General features: G+C 50.0%; 1 protein-coding gene across 3 annotated transcripts in view; it reads right to left on the bottom strand.

Moving 5' to 3' along the window:
- Myo1d (myosin ID) overlaps nt 1–13,826 on the bottom strand; it is a 281,386-nt gene that overhangs the window by 2,588 nt on the left and 264,972 nt on the right. The window contains exon 22 of one of the 3 annotated variants that reach the window (XM_076936189.1): nt 10,940–10,961. The exons of the other annotated variants lie outside the window; for them this stretch is intronic. Within the exon in view, the coding sequence (XP_076792304.1) occupies nt 10,955–10,961 (7 nt within the window). The 3' untranslated portion in view covers nt 10,940–10,954. Of the gene's footprint in view, nt 1–10,939; nt 10,962–13,826 lie in introns of those variants that run through there. 3 annotated transcript variants of the gene reach the window in all.

Below are 13,826 nucleotides of genomic sequence, written 5' to 3'. Positions count from 1 at the left end.
GACCAGGATTCCCCCATCCCTTCAAGGAAATGTCTGCCTTGAATCCACCCAGTGATTTGCCATGGAGCCTGGCTGTCAAAAGTGGGTCTGAGATATAAAGTGGATAATTAATGAAAAAAAAAAATGGGCCCAAGGCTGAGTGCTGGGGTGCAGTAGGTCTGTGATCCCAGTTACTTAGGTAGTTGAGTTAGGAGGACAGTAAGTTCAGGGCTAGCTTGAGCAACTTACTGATGACACCTTGTCTCAAACTAAGAGCTGGGAAAGTACCAGAGATAGGGTGGCTCAGTGGTAGAGCACCTGCCTTGTGTGTGTGTGTGTGTGTGTGTGTGTGTGTGTGTGTGTGTGTGTATACCATGCTTCAATCCCTAGAACCACCCAGTCAAAGCAGGTCTGAGCTGACCCCCACCCTGTGAAGGATGGTCCCCATGGCCTGGCTGCTTTGGAACAGGTGGGTGGATAGTATCTCACTTCCTGTCCACCAGGAGAGCCACAGGAATGGGTCCAGATGCTGAGGAAGCCCACTCGGGGACAGTGTGCTGTGCTCTCCCTGCTGTGGAAACGGGAGCCCTCGCCTCCAGCAACACACACTGTGCTCAGTGTACCCGAGCTGCTGGTTATTTTAAAAACTGAGAAACTTGTAAGTAGGCTGGCACCTAGTGAGTGTGCACACGCCAGCCTGTTCCAGCGCTGCCCCCCAGCTCGTGCTGCATCGGTTGGGAGGAGAAAGAAAGGCTTGCTGTTAGGATGGGCTCCTTCGCTGTTGCTGCTGGGGCTGCATGTCAGGGAGCAGGCTGGGTCTCAACCCCACAGGTCTCCTCAGGCTGAGGGAGCTCCCAGCGCTGACTGATGGATATTCAATGGCAGTGTAGGAAGCAGGGGGTTGAGGCCAGGGCGCTCGGGCCCCACCCAACCTAAACAAGAGTTCCCTGTATTTGCCAGAGCACTGGCTGGTCCAGAAGACCCAGTTGCCAAGGCAAATGATCAAGCTGCATGGCATCCCAGGGATCAATGTGCTGAGCACAGGTGCTTCCTGCAGCACTGGTCCCAAGGCATGGTGTCCAGGGACACTTGGTGGCTCATCCCACAGAAGGCTCCAGAATTGGAGAAGCTGAGGTGCCGATTCCTACCTGCCTCAATAGCCATGACTGGAGGTAGCAAATGGAACAGGAAAGACATGTAGGCATCAAGTAGCAAACACTTGATGTCCTGTCAGCCACAGCTAGAACCTGGGCTCAGACAGTTATATTTAACTAGAGTTGGACAAAAATAGCTGAGCCCAGCAGAGGTGACTCAGGCTCTTTCCCACTCCCTCAGAGTCAGGGGGCTCTGCAGGTTAGAGCTGTGGCCCTTGGCTGCAGTAGGTTGCGTGTGGGTTCCCTGTGGCTTCACACTGGCCCATAGAAGGAACTGTGCCTGCTCTAGAAATACCTCTGAACAAGATGGTTCCCAAGCTTGGCCCGCCTCCCTCCTGCTCCTGTCAACCCAGGACTCTTGTGTCCAGCTCCACTTAAGTCCTTTGGGGGCCAGGAAGGGAGAGAGCTGGAAGGCACCATCGTGCCCTCCTCTCTTGCTGGGGCTGGTGGAGCAGGGTACACACCAAGTTCTCTCAGGTTCTCTGGGAATGGCTCCTAGAGGGGTTCATTCAGTGTCATTCTGAAAACCTGCCATGTGGAGAGTCGGCAGCATGCTGCCGCTGTCGGCCCTGCTGTTAGGAGCCTTCTCAGCCAAGTCTTGGCCAGAGCGTTGTCAGCTACAGCCTTCCTTTTCTTTTGGGTGTTTGGGGAACTGGGAGAGGCAGGAAGAACATCCAGGAGCTGGTAGGACTTTATCTGAAAAGCAGAGCTTTGGTGTCACAGGGTTAAGAGGCCACAGGCTCACCTGCTTTCCTTCCCTTCCCTTCCCCCTTTTGTCCCAGTCAGCCAGTCAGTTGTAAGCATGGTGGAGTCTCTGTCCTGTCCCTGCCTGGGACAGGAAGCAGACAGAAGGGAGGAGGGGGACGGTTCTGTTTCTCAGGAACCTCCCAGCACAGAGCCTTCTATACCCTGGGAGGCCCATGCACAAGTTAAGGCCACTGAGGTTGGCCTCCCTCCCCTCCAGAGGATACTGCTGTTGGAGGAAGGCAGGGAACCAGAGAATTGGGTTGTTCTGCACAGTGATGCCTGACAGCTCTGGGCCCCTCTTTCTCTGGCCCGTGGTGGTTCCCTACCTCTCAAGGAGGAGCTTTCCCTCTGACCCAGGAAAGTGCTGGGCAGTGCTGGGGCTTCAGCCTGCCCCAGGGAGCTTGCTTGGAGTGACTGCGTCCTGGTCCTCTGGTGACATGGAGGCAGTCACAGAAAGGCAAGGTACAAACATAAGGAGAAACTTCTCGCTGTCACCCCTACCTACAGCCGCAGACTCTGTCTGTGTCAAACACTAACCTCCCAATTCCTAGCATTACTCTCGATGGAGTAAGAAGCAATTAGGACATATCGGGAAGAAAGGCTGCCAGGCCTCCACATCCCTCCCTCTTCTTTCTTCTGAGATGAGATCTCACTCTATATAGGTCAGGCTGACCTTGAACCCATGTCTCAGCTTCTTGTTAAGGCATGAACCACTGTCCTAGATTCCTGGGTGGGGCACTCTAAGCCCAAGAGGCCACCTTTGATTCATTTGGGATCTTTAAATTCAAGACTAGGGCTACAGGCCTGGATTCCGGTCCTATTGGCTCTTGGGCTTGAGAAAGCCCCTGTGAGATGTCTCTTACAGCCATAAAGTATACATGAGAATCTATTCTTCACCTACTCCATGGTGAGGACAGGTGAAGAGTTATTTCATCATCACCACCACCATCACCATCATCATCCTGCCATCTGCACCCAGCTTTTACCCAGTATTTACCTCTAGGCACTGAGCCCCATAAATACAGAAAATAAGTAGACAGTTAAAGACAAGGTCTTTTCTATCTTCTTGAATCTGCAGTCTGGAGACCAATGCACAGAGGCTATTTAGAAAGCTCTGAGCTCTGTCTGTGGGAAGTGGACACTACCCAGAGGGAGGTTCACTTCTCTAGTCAAGTGCTAAGAGCCTCCATGAGAAGTGGTAGGAGAGCCGCTTTACAGGCGTGGCTATGCTCTCTGCACATGTTCATTTGACTCACAAGGCCCATAAACCACCCGGCTGCTGCTGTTCTGAGCAGCTCCCTGCCTGATGATGTATATCTTGGGCATTCTCAGCTTCTGTTTCAACCTGACAGGTGCGGGGCCCTTATGCCACACGCATGGATATGCTTTCCGTGTTTGACCTACAGGTTGCTGGAGAGTGAGGGGTCTCAGAGGACCTGAACACTATGGGGCTCCCTGTATGAATGGCCAGTTCTAGCCAGGTCATTGTTTCTGGGCTTGCTGGGTTAATGTGCCACCACAGGCTTTAGTCCCCCCATACTGCAGACAGCCCCTGCCAGCACTTTACCCATAGTTACTCTTGCCTCAAAATGAAGGGGGGACTGTGCTCAACCCACTGTGGTCCTCCTAGGCCCGAAAAACCCACTCGAGAAACTCATTTCAGAGGCAAAGTAGCCAGATGGCTTATGGAATGGGAGAGTCCCAGGAGGCAGGCAGCTCCTTAGAAAAAAAAAAAAAAGACTTGGTGTTGTCACTGTGAGAAATGGGATGTCTGTCCCCAGGCTCCTGGTGTTTTTTTCCCTTTGGTCCAGCCCTGAATGACCTGGTGCCCAGCCATCTTTAGGGGGTTGCTGTAGGGTTTAGGAAGATGTGGGGCTTGACAGAGCATAGGAGCAGCTGTAGAGGTCACTGCTTGCCACCCACATGCCGCACAAAGGGAGAAAGCATGGCTCTAGCGTCACAGCTCCCCAGCATACAGAACAATCATGACATGGCTGGCCTAGCAATGACATCATTCTACCCCCAGGTGTTCAGACAAGACTCTGGTACATCGGTTTTAGTGGCAGAAGCATTTACCAAAGGCAGAGGCAGCCTCCTTGTCCGTCAGTGGTTGAATGGATCAGCAAAGCGTGGTATATCTATTCACTGGGATATTACTGTCCAATGGACTCATCCATAAAAGCAGTAACATATCAATACAGGGTAACAAACTTTGAAAGAAGCCAGCTACAACAGGCCACATACTGTAAGACTCCATCACAGGAAATATACCCACTAGACACATCAACAGGGAGAGAGTAGCTGTTCCGAGGGACAGCAGGGAGGGGCAGGGGTGGTAGGGCTGCTTAGATTTCCTTTTGGAGTGGTGAAAGTATTGTAGAAGTAGACCGAGGTGGTGGCTACCTAACACTGTCCAAGTAGAGGTGACGCTCAGGGTGCAGTGTTTCTACAGTAGGGTGTAGAGGACAAAAAGGAGAAAACAGGGAAGTGCTTTCCTTTTCTTTCTTTTGTTTGTTTATTTTGAGATAGGGTTTCTCTATGTATCCCCTGGCTGTGTGCTACCACTGCCCAGCTTTCGGGGATGTTCTTATTTTAAGTTCTGTCAAAATGACTGAAGTACAGTAAGATTGAACACGTTGGCTCATGGAGTGAGACTCTGTCTCAAAACAGCAACTAAACCAGAGTTCGTGAGACTCTAGAGCTGGGGCAGTCCTAGCAGGCACAGGAGACTGGGTGCTGTGGGGCAGAGAGCAGGGACCCGACTCTGTCCTGAGCCCCGGCACACACTGGTGTCTTTATAGAGTCAGAGTTCTTCCCTCGTTTTAACAGAGAACAGAGATGGAGCCAGGGTGTCTCCCTCTGATGGTGTGCCAAGCCAAGTGACAGCTGCTGAGGGAGACTGGCTGTGGGGGGAGGGGCCTTTACTCCCCAGATTCTGTTACGGATTTAGTGGCTCAGCAAATTGTGGTATTTGGGGACTTTCATCTCCTGTCATCTGTTCTCAGCCATCATTGCAGGCAAATGGCTCTTATCCAGTGACTTTCCTTCCCTTCTCACTTAGACTCCCCTCTTCTGCTCATTAGAGCTGCCACAGTGGGAGAGGACATGGTCCCAGTGCTAGCTGTGTGCCCACAGGCATTGCACACAAGGGGACAACCACGTATGTCTAGGAGCTGAATCAGCCTGAAAGAATGTCCCTCCTTGATCAGGCCCCTGGTCATCTGGGAAATGCAGTCTCTAGACTGAAGCCAACCCAAGAAAGTGACCTAGGAGGCTGCAGGCAGCCTGGCCTGCTCAGCATGGAAGAGATGTTGGGAGAGATGGAAGTGCCCCTGTGAAGCTAGTGAGTACTCTCTGCTGTCAGGTCACAGGGTATGGGCTGGAGGGAGATGTTCACAGAGATGAAAGGTATGTCCCATGATGTGCACTGACCCCAGAGCCACACCCCACTGGATGTCACTTGTTCTAGCTCACACTGAGGGCTGGATGCCTGTAGCTCTTTTCTGTGTGTTCTGCTTCAGGAAGCAACTACCCCCCCCCCCCCCCATGCTGAGCCTCAGAGGGTAGCTCTTTCAAAATCCTGCTGGGGAAGTGCTGCTTCTGTTTTGGCCAGGGTTACATCACAGCTGCTCCTAAAGTGAGCTGAGGAGTCTGTCCTGTGTAGGCTGGAGACAGTGGTGCTGCACTTCCTGTCTGTGTAGCTGCCAAGGGATGAGGCAAAACCTTACAGTAGTCATGAAGCAGTGGAGACCCTAGGGCCTCCATCATGGGCAGGGTCTGCCCCACCTTGGCCTGAGCTGCTTTGGTGTACAGACTCGGGCAGGGAGGTTCACTCCACTCTCTCTGTGCTCTTCTTTCTCTTTAATGCTTCCAAGTCCCATATCTTCCCTGCCTAGTTGACTGTCCATACTGAGCATGCTCTGTCCAGAGCAGCGGCTCCCAACCTTCCTGACACTTCTACCCTTTAACACAGCTCCTCATGCTGTGGTGACCCCAACCATAAAACTGTTTTCACCGCTACTCCACCAGCTGTAATTTTGCTACTGTTGTGAACTGCAATGTAAATATTTTTGGAGATAGAGATTTGCCAGAGCGGTCTTGACCTACAGGTTGAGAGTCTAGAGAGTACATGCCCAAGAACCAGCCCTTGCATCCTCTTGCAACCACACAGAAAAGGCTTGGTCATGGTGGCTGAGTGAATGTCCCCAAGGAGGTGGCATCTGGGCTGAGTCTAAGGATGAACAGGGCTCTTGCAAGAGCCTTCCTGGGTTTATTTTCTTATTCTTAATTATTGCTGCATGTCCATTAGATGCTGTGTTTACCACAGAGAGGTGACACCCACCCATGTGGTCTTAACGATAGATAATGTAATCATTGTCCCCATTCAAGCATGAGGTTCTAGCACATTCTTAGCCACTTCTGAGAGATCTCTCAATACTCCACAGGCAACTGAGTTTTCACAGGAGGAATTGGGAGCACACTCTTGGCCTCGACCCTTGTCAAGCCTGTCAGGAGTCCAGTCTAGACATTCCCCTCACACAGGCCGACAGATGGGAGTCAGCTCAGCTTCCTCCACCTCCGCTGCCTACCCAGACCAGAGCCAGCTCTCCAGACTGCTCTGTCTCAGCCTCTCCTAGTGACCACAGTGGCCTGACTGGTTTCTGTCTTCTCTGCCCCACACCCTGCTTGCTTCACACACATTCCGCTCGTGCACATCCTCTGTGTGAGCAGAGTCTGGAACAGGCTCCCAGGGGCCTGCCTCCCCCTGCTGCCATTCACTCTCCCTTTCTCTCATTCCTCCCAGCTCTGAAGCCAGGTCACAGGCCTGGGGTATCCACGCAGACTGGACTGTGGAGCTCTGTTGTGTTTTTCCTAGTACGGGAAAACTAGTACAGGCCCAGCAAGCCTACCTCCTGCATGTGGCTCAGTGCTTTGGGGCTCTACAGAGAGCGTGGGAGCCACAGGGGGATGGATGTTAAAGGAACAAAAAGACAGCCTCCTTCAAATGGCAGGGGTAAGGGAGGGACCTGCAGCAAGAGTTGAAGGCCAGGCTGGGTCTAGAGGGACTGGGGCAGCAGAGCAAGTGAGCAGGCAAACAGACCACAGTTCACAGGAGTGAGGCTCTTCTCAGCCATAGTGAACGCACCTAACTGGTGGCTCAAGACAGTGCTGAGAGGCTGGGAAGCAGTGTCCACAGGGCTGATGTCCAGCCCTGAAACAAGACAACGTTGAGCTGAAATCCTGGATGCCAACAACATGGAAGACAGCCAGGTATCTCAGTGAACTTTTGGGGGGAAGATAGAAAGAAGGAAGGTGACTTCCAGCTTCCTTCACAGGAGCACAAGTAAGAAGACTGAACTAAGCAAGAGGCCATGTGTGAAGGAATGTGAGAGGGTTACCTGAATGTGTGCAGGGAGGAAAGGGAAGGGAGAGGTGTAATTAGAACCTCAAAAATAAAACATATTATCTATAAATTATATATATAACTTTAAAACCGGGCCAACAAAGTGGTTCAGTAGGTAAAAATGCTTGCTGCGAAGAGTTCAGTTCCCAGAATCCACATGGTGGAAGGAGAGAACTTTAACATGCACATATATGTGAAAACATACAAATAAATTCACTTTAAAAATATACAACCACACAGAATATTCATAAATAATTTTGAACATATAAATGCAACAACCTATACAAATGGATAAATTAGTCAAGTAGACAAATGGTTTAATGAGGTCTCTCAGGTAGATCTAACAAAATGCAACTACAAACTCCTTAAAGAGACATATAAATCACAGTGGTTGGGTTGGAGGAAAAGCTCAGTGGTTAGAGCCCTGGCTGGTCTACAAGACCCAGGTTCAGTTCCCAGTACCAACATGACAGCCCACAACTGTCTGTAACACCTGATCCAGAGGATCCAGTGGTTTCTTCTGATCTTTGTAGGCACCACAAATACACATGATGTACATATATGTAATATTAGTAAAAAGAAGTCTATAATTTAAAAATGTAATCAAATCAAATAATGATGCTAGGGAGTGTACCAAATTAACATGTCTTGACCTTAAACATGTGTTTAGAGGTAAACACTCTCCCACTAGGCTATACCCCAAGCCAAAAGTGGCGCCTTGACCAGAGACACATAGCTTGCTCTCTGTCTCTCCATCACGTAGGAGTTGGTGAGAAGGCTGCCCTCACCAGACCCCACTGTGCTGACTCTGAGCTGGACATGGTGGGAGCCGTGAGAACATGCACTTCTGTCGTCCCTTACTCAGTCCGTCCACTAAGAGTACACTAGAGTAGTATCAACAGTGGATCTGGACAGCCTCACGACGCGGGACACATTCCACTTCAGAAACAAGACTGCGAGTCATAGAACAGAGGCAGGACTCAAACCTGGTGACCCAGGCTGAAGTCTTAACCTCTGAATATGACGTCACTATCATCTATGCTTGAGCATCGAGCACTGGGTACTGTCTATCATCTGTGCCCCTGAGCAGCTGGCACTAAGTTCTGTCCATGCCTTATCAAAAGTGCCTGCTATAGTGTCTGATACAGATTAGGGGCACACCAGTGTGGAGTGATTTTTTTTTTTAAATGACATGATTAAGAGAGCAGCTGCAGCTAACCCAACTATGAGACGGTAACCAGAAGATGAGGCCAGCACCTATGCCACCTTCAAGTGGGGTTGTCGATGGGGAAGATGGTAGTGGGAGAGCCATTAGATCCAGGTGTGGGCCCCGAAGTGGCCAGGGGAGGTATGTGTGCACTTCTGGCACCTTGCTCTGTACAAGGGGATGTTTATATGTTATGTGATTAAGAAGCACAAGGAACACTCACTATTCAAGGGGTGCCTTTTGAGCTTTGGAGGGCCCTTCTGTAAAGTATATCTACTTGCCCTGTAAACCTTAATGCCCAGAAATGCCTGGTTTTAAAGGAAATTCTAAGGGAGATAAAAGTACCTGGGAGGATGGAGAACGTGTGACTGGCTCCAGCAGCAAGGCTGAGTAAGGGTCTCACAGATGCCGGGCAAGTAACCCACCAGTGGTCGCTGCATGCAGCAGGACTCATGGGGTTTGGAACATGACATTGATGAATATGTCGTTCTTATGTTCCAAGGGCTGACGGAGATGAGTGGACCCTGGGTCTCTCTAAATTTCTCAGTGTCATAAATACTTCCAGTGGCTGCTGGTGGGGTGGGGATTGGAAATCATTCATTTATTAAGGGCTTATCTTGTAGTAGGCACTACATTAAACACTGTACATGCGTCATCTCATTTAATCCCTCCCAAAGCTGTCATGAGGGCCTGCCATTACCTTCCCTTTACAGAGGAGGAAGTTGCAAAAGCTCATGTCAAGTAACTTCTCAAAGCTGGGCAATGGCATGCCCAGAGTATCTGCTCACCAGACACTTCCAACCATCCTTCTGTTCATCTGCACTTGAGCCGTGTGCAGAGCATGGCCCAAGCCCTGGTGAGTCACAGGGAAAAGCATTTGCATCTGTGGCTGGGCTTGGATGCTGACCTGTAGCCATGACCCTGCAGTGGCCTGATCACCTCTCTTCCTTTCTCTGCTGGGTGTTGATCCTTCCAAACCTCAGCTTCCACCTGGCCATTAGATAAATGCTTCCAGGCTGGTGCCAGGCTGTCAGAGGGGGTGCTCTCCTGGTGTGTGGAGAGCTTGTGTGCAGTCTCTGATTTCCTAGGGTACCTTTCGTCCCTTTTCAGTGCTGGGACTAAACCCAGGCCCTTGCATGCTAGGTAAGCCGTTTCCACTGAGCTCCACATCCAGACCCTCAGGACACATTCTGTCTTCCCAGGTGAAGTGCCTGGGAAGATCATTGCTCTGTAGATATTCCTGGGTGCTCTTTCCGTCAACTAAAAGGTAAAGGTTCTTGCTCTGTGTGTACCCCAGCAGCCCTGCTCTGCCCTAGCAAGGTGGATGCAGATGTGTCCTAGAGGTTGCATCCACTCTGGGGTGGCCAATGGGGCAGTGGCTCTGATTTATCCCTGTCCCAATCAGAGCTATAGGTATGGGCATGTCCCATTTAGAGTATATTACTCTCTCCTGGCTCATTACTGCCTCTCCCAAGATGGCCAAATCAGTGCCACGTATTAGGGATAATGCAACCCTTCAAAGCCAAACTACCAGGATGCAATCAGCACAGCTCTCTCGGATACAAGCAACACCACCATCCAGAAGCAACAAACCAACAAACCAAACCTTTGCTACCAGAGAAAAGAACAATAGCCTAGCGGGCCACAGCCCAATGTGCAGGTCTGTGTGGCTTCAGCTCACTCTTAAGAAGCTTGGGTCCATGGGCAGCAGCTCCTCCTTCTGTAACTTTACATCTTTTTATGCTTTTGTTGTAATGTCCTGAGGGATTTATTTTGTATCTGTTTGAGAAGTGTTTTTCATCTTTGCTGTTTCCTGCTTATGTCTCTGCTTCTCCTTTTTCGACACTTCTGCTCACAGCACCTCCACAGTTAGCACCATTTGTGCACAGTGGTGTCTATTTTCTGCCCACATCCTTAATGAAGGTGCTAAACAACACTGGATGGAGCTGACCAGCACCCACGGTCTTCTCTGGACTGACGTCTAAGTGGCCTGTGAGGGACACTGTGAGGGACAGTGCTACATGTAAGCGTATTCTAGTTCATGTGCTCAAAACCGTGAGTTCTGTCTACCATTGGACAGACTCTGAGACTTCACAGGAAGCCTGTTGAGTCCCAGTCCCTACCACCTGAGTATATTTAAGTCAGTCCACATACAAATAACTAGGACAGAGATATTTAAAAAAAAAAAAAAAACTTGCCAAGATAACAAACAGGTAATACTTTTGACTGGGCCCAGGTTAAAGGATGGCACTTTTGAACAAGGTTGGGAACTAAGAACAAAATAAGTTGCTAGGAACTGCAGTCTTTTGTTTAGTTTCTCCTTTGTGAGACAGGTTCTCATTATGCAGCCCAGGCTGACTTCATCCTCGTGACCCTCTGGATTCAGACTCCAGGCACTGGTTGAGTATGGTCTGGCCAACCTGCTCTACACAGTGAGATGAGAGTTCTTTCATCTTCAGGAGCTCACAGTCTGTGGAGGGAGGCAGATAGGCAACAGATAATTCTCATGGAGGGTGCTACCCCACCACAGCCACAGGAGTCTAGGAAATGCGCTAAGGACCCTGTGGCTGTATCGGCAGATACATCTTCCCAGTAACTTAGGTTTTAGTGAGGGGGAGAAATCAGGGCCTGTTCTGTACCAGACTCCCTATGGGTATGGATCAAGATGCAGCTACGGAGGTGGGTGCCACACACACCGAGCCTGGTATGCCAGGGCAGATGGTGACTCACTCACTAGTCACTATTAACATCCCTCAAGTTCCAACTCTCTCTCCCCTAGAGCTTGGCTGGACCTCCCCTGCCCTCAGGAGGGGGCTGAGGATTTAGCTGGTGAGTCAAGGCTCACACATGTTTGGGAGGTCGTGGTAGAGATTCATCCAGCCAGGTTGGCAGGCAGTTGAGAGGTGAGACGTCCAGGCGGAATCTATGGGCAATGAGAATCCTCCAGGGGTGACCTCGAGTAGAGAAGACAGGGAACGCTTATTCTCTTCCGCTGCTCACCACTGTCTGAGGTGTTGGCTGTCTTATGCCCTTCCCTGGCTTCCATGTCCTTTCAAAGAAAGCTCTATGGGAGAAGGGGACCTTGTGCCAAAAGGGTACTTGATATACAGTTAGTTCTCAACAGAATCGCCAATCCAGGAATTGACAGAGACAAGACAAATGATGTGGAAATAGGTGAATGGGGCACTTGGAAGGAGGCAGACAAGTAGGGAGACAAGTAGGGAGAGAGGGCCAAGGTCACTGAAAGGGCAAGACAACAGAAAGATGCCTAAAAGGGAGGGCGTGGCAGGTGACGGGATCTAAAGTTAGTCATGGCTCCAGATCTTCAGTTTGGGTGGTGGTGAGGGATGCTGGCCTTGGTTGGGAGAGTGCTGAGGACAGCTCTGGAAAATCCACAAGGTTTCACTATGCATCATGCAGACCCAGGTGTACACAAAACCCCACCTTTCTCCCTTATGGGAAGAGGTGTGACTCAGGCAGCTGCATCTCACAGAACGACTGTCTCCCTGTGTTTTAAGTAATCCCTTAGAAAGACAGTATAAGATATTAGAGTGACCTGTGCTGTATATGAAAGGTAGGGCGGGGTGTGTTGGCACATCTGTAATCCTACCAACTGCTCAGGATGTGGACACAGGAGGATCAGGGCTTTATAGTCATTCTTAGATATACCGTAAGTTCAAAGCCAGCCAAGGCTATGTGAGACCATGTCCCAAGAAAACAGCCTGGTCTACAGAATGAGTTCTAGGACAGGGCTACACAGAGACTCTTGAGTGGGGGATGGGAGGAAGGAAAGGAGGGTGGGGGGGGGAAGGGGGAAGAAACTGCAGCCAGAGCCTGTGCCCTCAGTCACTTGGTGGTGGTCACTTTTGTCCTTTTCAAACTCTTATAAATTTCAAACTTGGTTTAAATGTGTGTGTGTGTGTCTGTGCATGCGTGCATGCACACATATGCATGTGCATGTACATGAGTGCAGGTGCCTGTGGAGGCCAAAGGCTGGTGTCACAAGCAGCTGTCAGGACCCTGAGGAGTGTGTTGGGAACTGAACACAGGTCCTCTGCAAGGCCAGTCACTGAACTTCTTTTCTAGCTTGGGATTTTCAGTATTGGTCATTTGCAGTATTTTGTTGAATTTGGTTTTTGTTGAGATAGGGTCTCTCTATGTAGCATTGCCTGGAACTTGCTACATAGATCGGACTGGTGTAGGATTCATAGAGATCTGCCTGCCTTTGTCTCCTGAGTTCTGGGACTAAAGGTGTGTGCCACCACCATATGCTAAACATTTATCTGAACGTGTCTGAGCATTAAAAACGCTGCTTCTGGAAGTGCAGGATAGTTGCGAAGGAGGAAGAGGAAGGGAAGGTGGTACAGTGCCTGTTTTGCAAGGTTATCCAAAATTATGGTGCATCTGGAGGATTTTTGGAGGCTATCCAATGACAGTCAGCTAGTTATGATTTCTTGAAAGATAGTTCAAGTCTCTATTTAAGGGATGCCAGTGTATCTGTTTACAGCCTGGAAAAAGTCTGGGACACTAACTTCTGGAACTTTAGTTAAAATATACCAAAATCAGATGGCCCAGCAGGAGGTGATGGGACAGGGTCTTCCTGGTTCTAGCTATTTCTGAGTCAAAAGAGAACATGTAGGGGTCTGAGCCTAGAATCAGCTAGTTCAGGCCATATTTGCTCTGGGGATTCCATTAAGGCAACTGATGCATCTCTCTTACAAAGGGCTTGTTGACGGTTAAAGGGGAAAGAACCTGCCTGCAGGTGGCTAAGGCAGTACTGCATGGACAAGTGTCCCCTTTCTGGCTGCTAGTGCGGCATGGTGCTTTAGGAGAGATGCAGTCAGGGATGGAGTGGTGGCCAAACATTCCCAGGCTGAAGTGCTGCCGAGCAGGCACCCAGATGCACAAGGCCCAGCCAGGTTCCACATCCAGCAGAAAGGCTGAGGCTGCCCCATGGTTTGATCCTATCTCAGGCCTCTTCCTGACCACCTCTGGCCTGAGAAACAACTTGCCATTGTGCTGCTTTGGTAGGAAAGTTTGTGGGTTCCAGAAGGTGCTTTGAACTTGTTCTTGGGTATTTTAAAATCCCATATAAGCTGACAAAGAATGGTACTTTCTTCTCAGCATTGGCAATCTGGTACTTTTTATAAAATTTCCACTTCATTGTCACTGCACTTTGATGCCCACCCATGGGTACCTCATTAGAGAATAGGTAACTGGGGATTTTTGTACCGAGGGGGAGTTCAAGGAGGTTAAACAGAACAACTCATAAGGCAACCAGGACACTGAGAAGAAAAGGAACAGCTGCCCACTCTCTACCAGATGCTTGAGAACA

This window comes from Arvicanthis niloticus, chromosome 6 (assembly GCF_011762505.2).
Source record: "Arvicanthis niloticus isolate mArvNil1 chromosome 6, mArvNil1.pat.X, whole genome shotgun sequence".
NCBI lineage: Eukaryota > Metazoa > Chordata > Mammalia > Rodentia > Muridae > Arvicanthis > Arvicanthis niloticus.
Note: the sequence above shows the minus strand (reverse complement) of the source record. Positions and strands in the feature narration are given on the sequence as shown.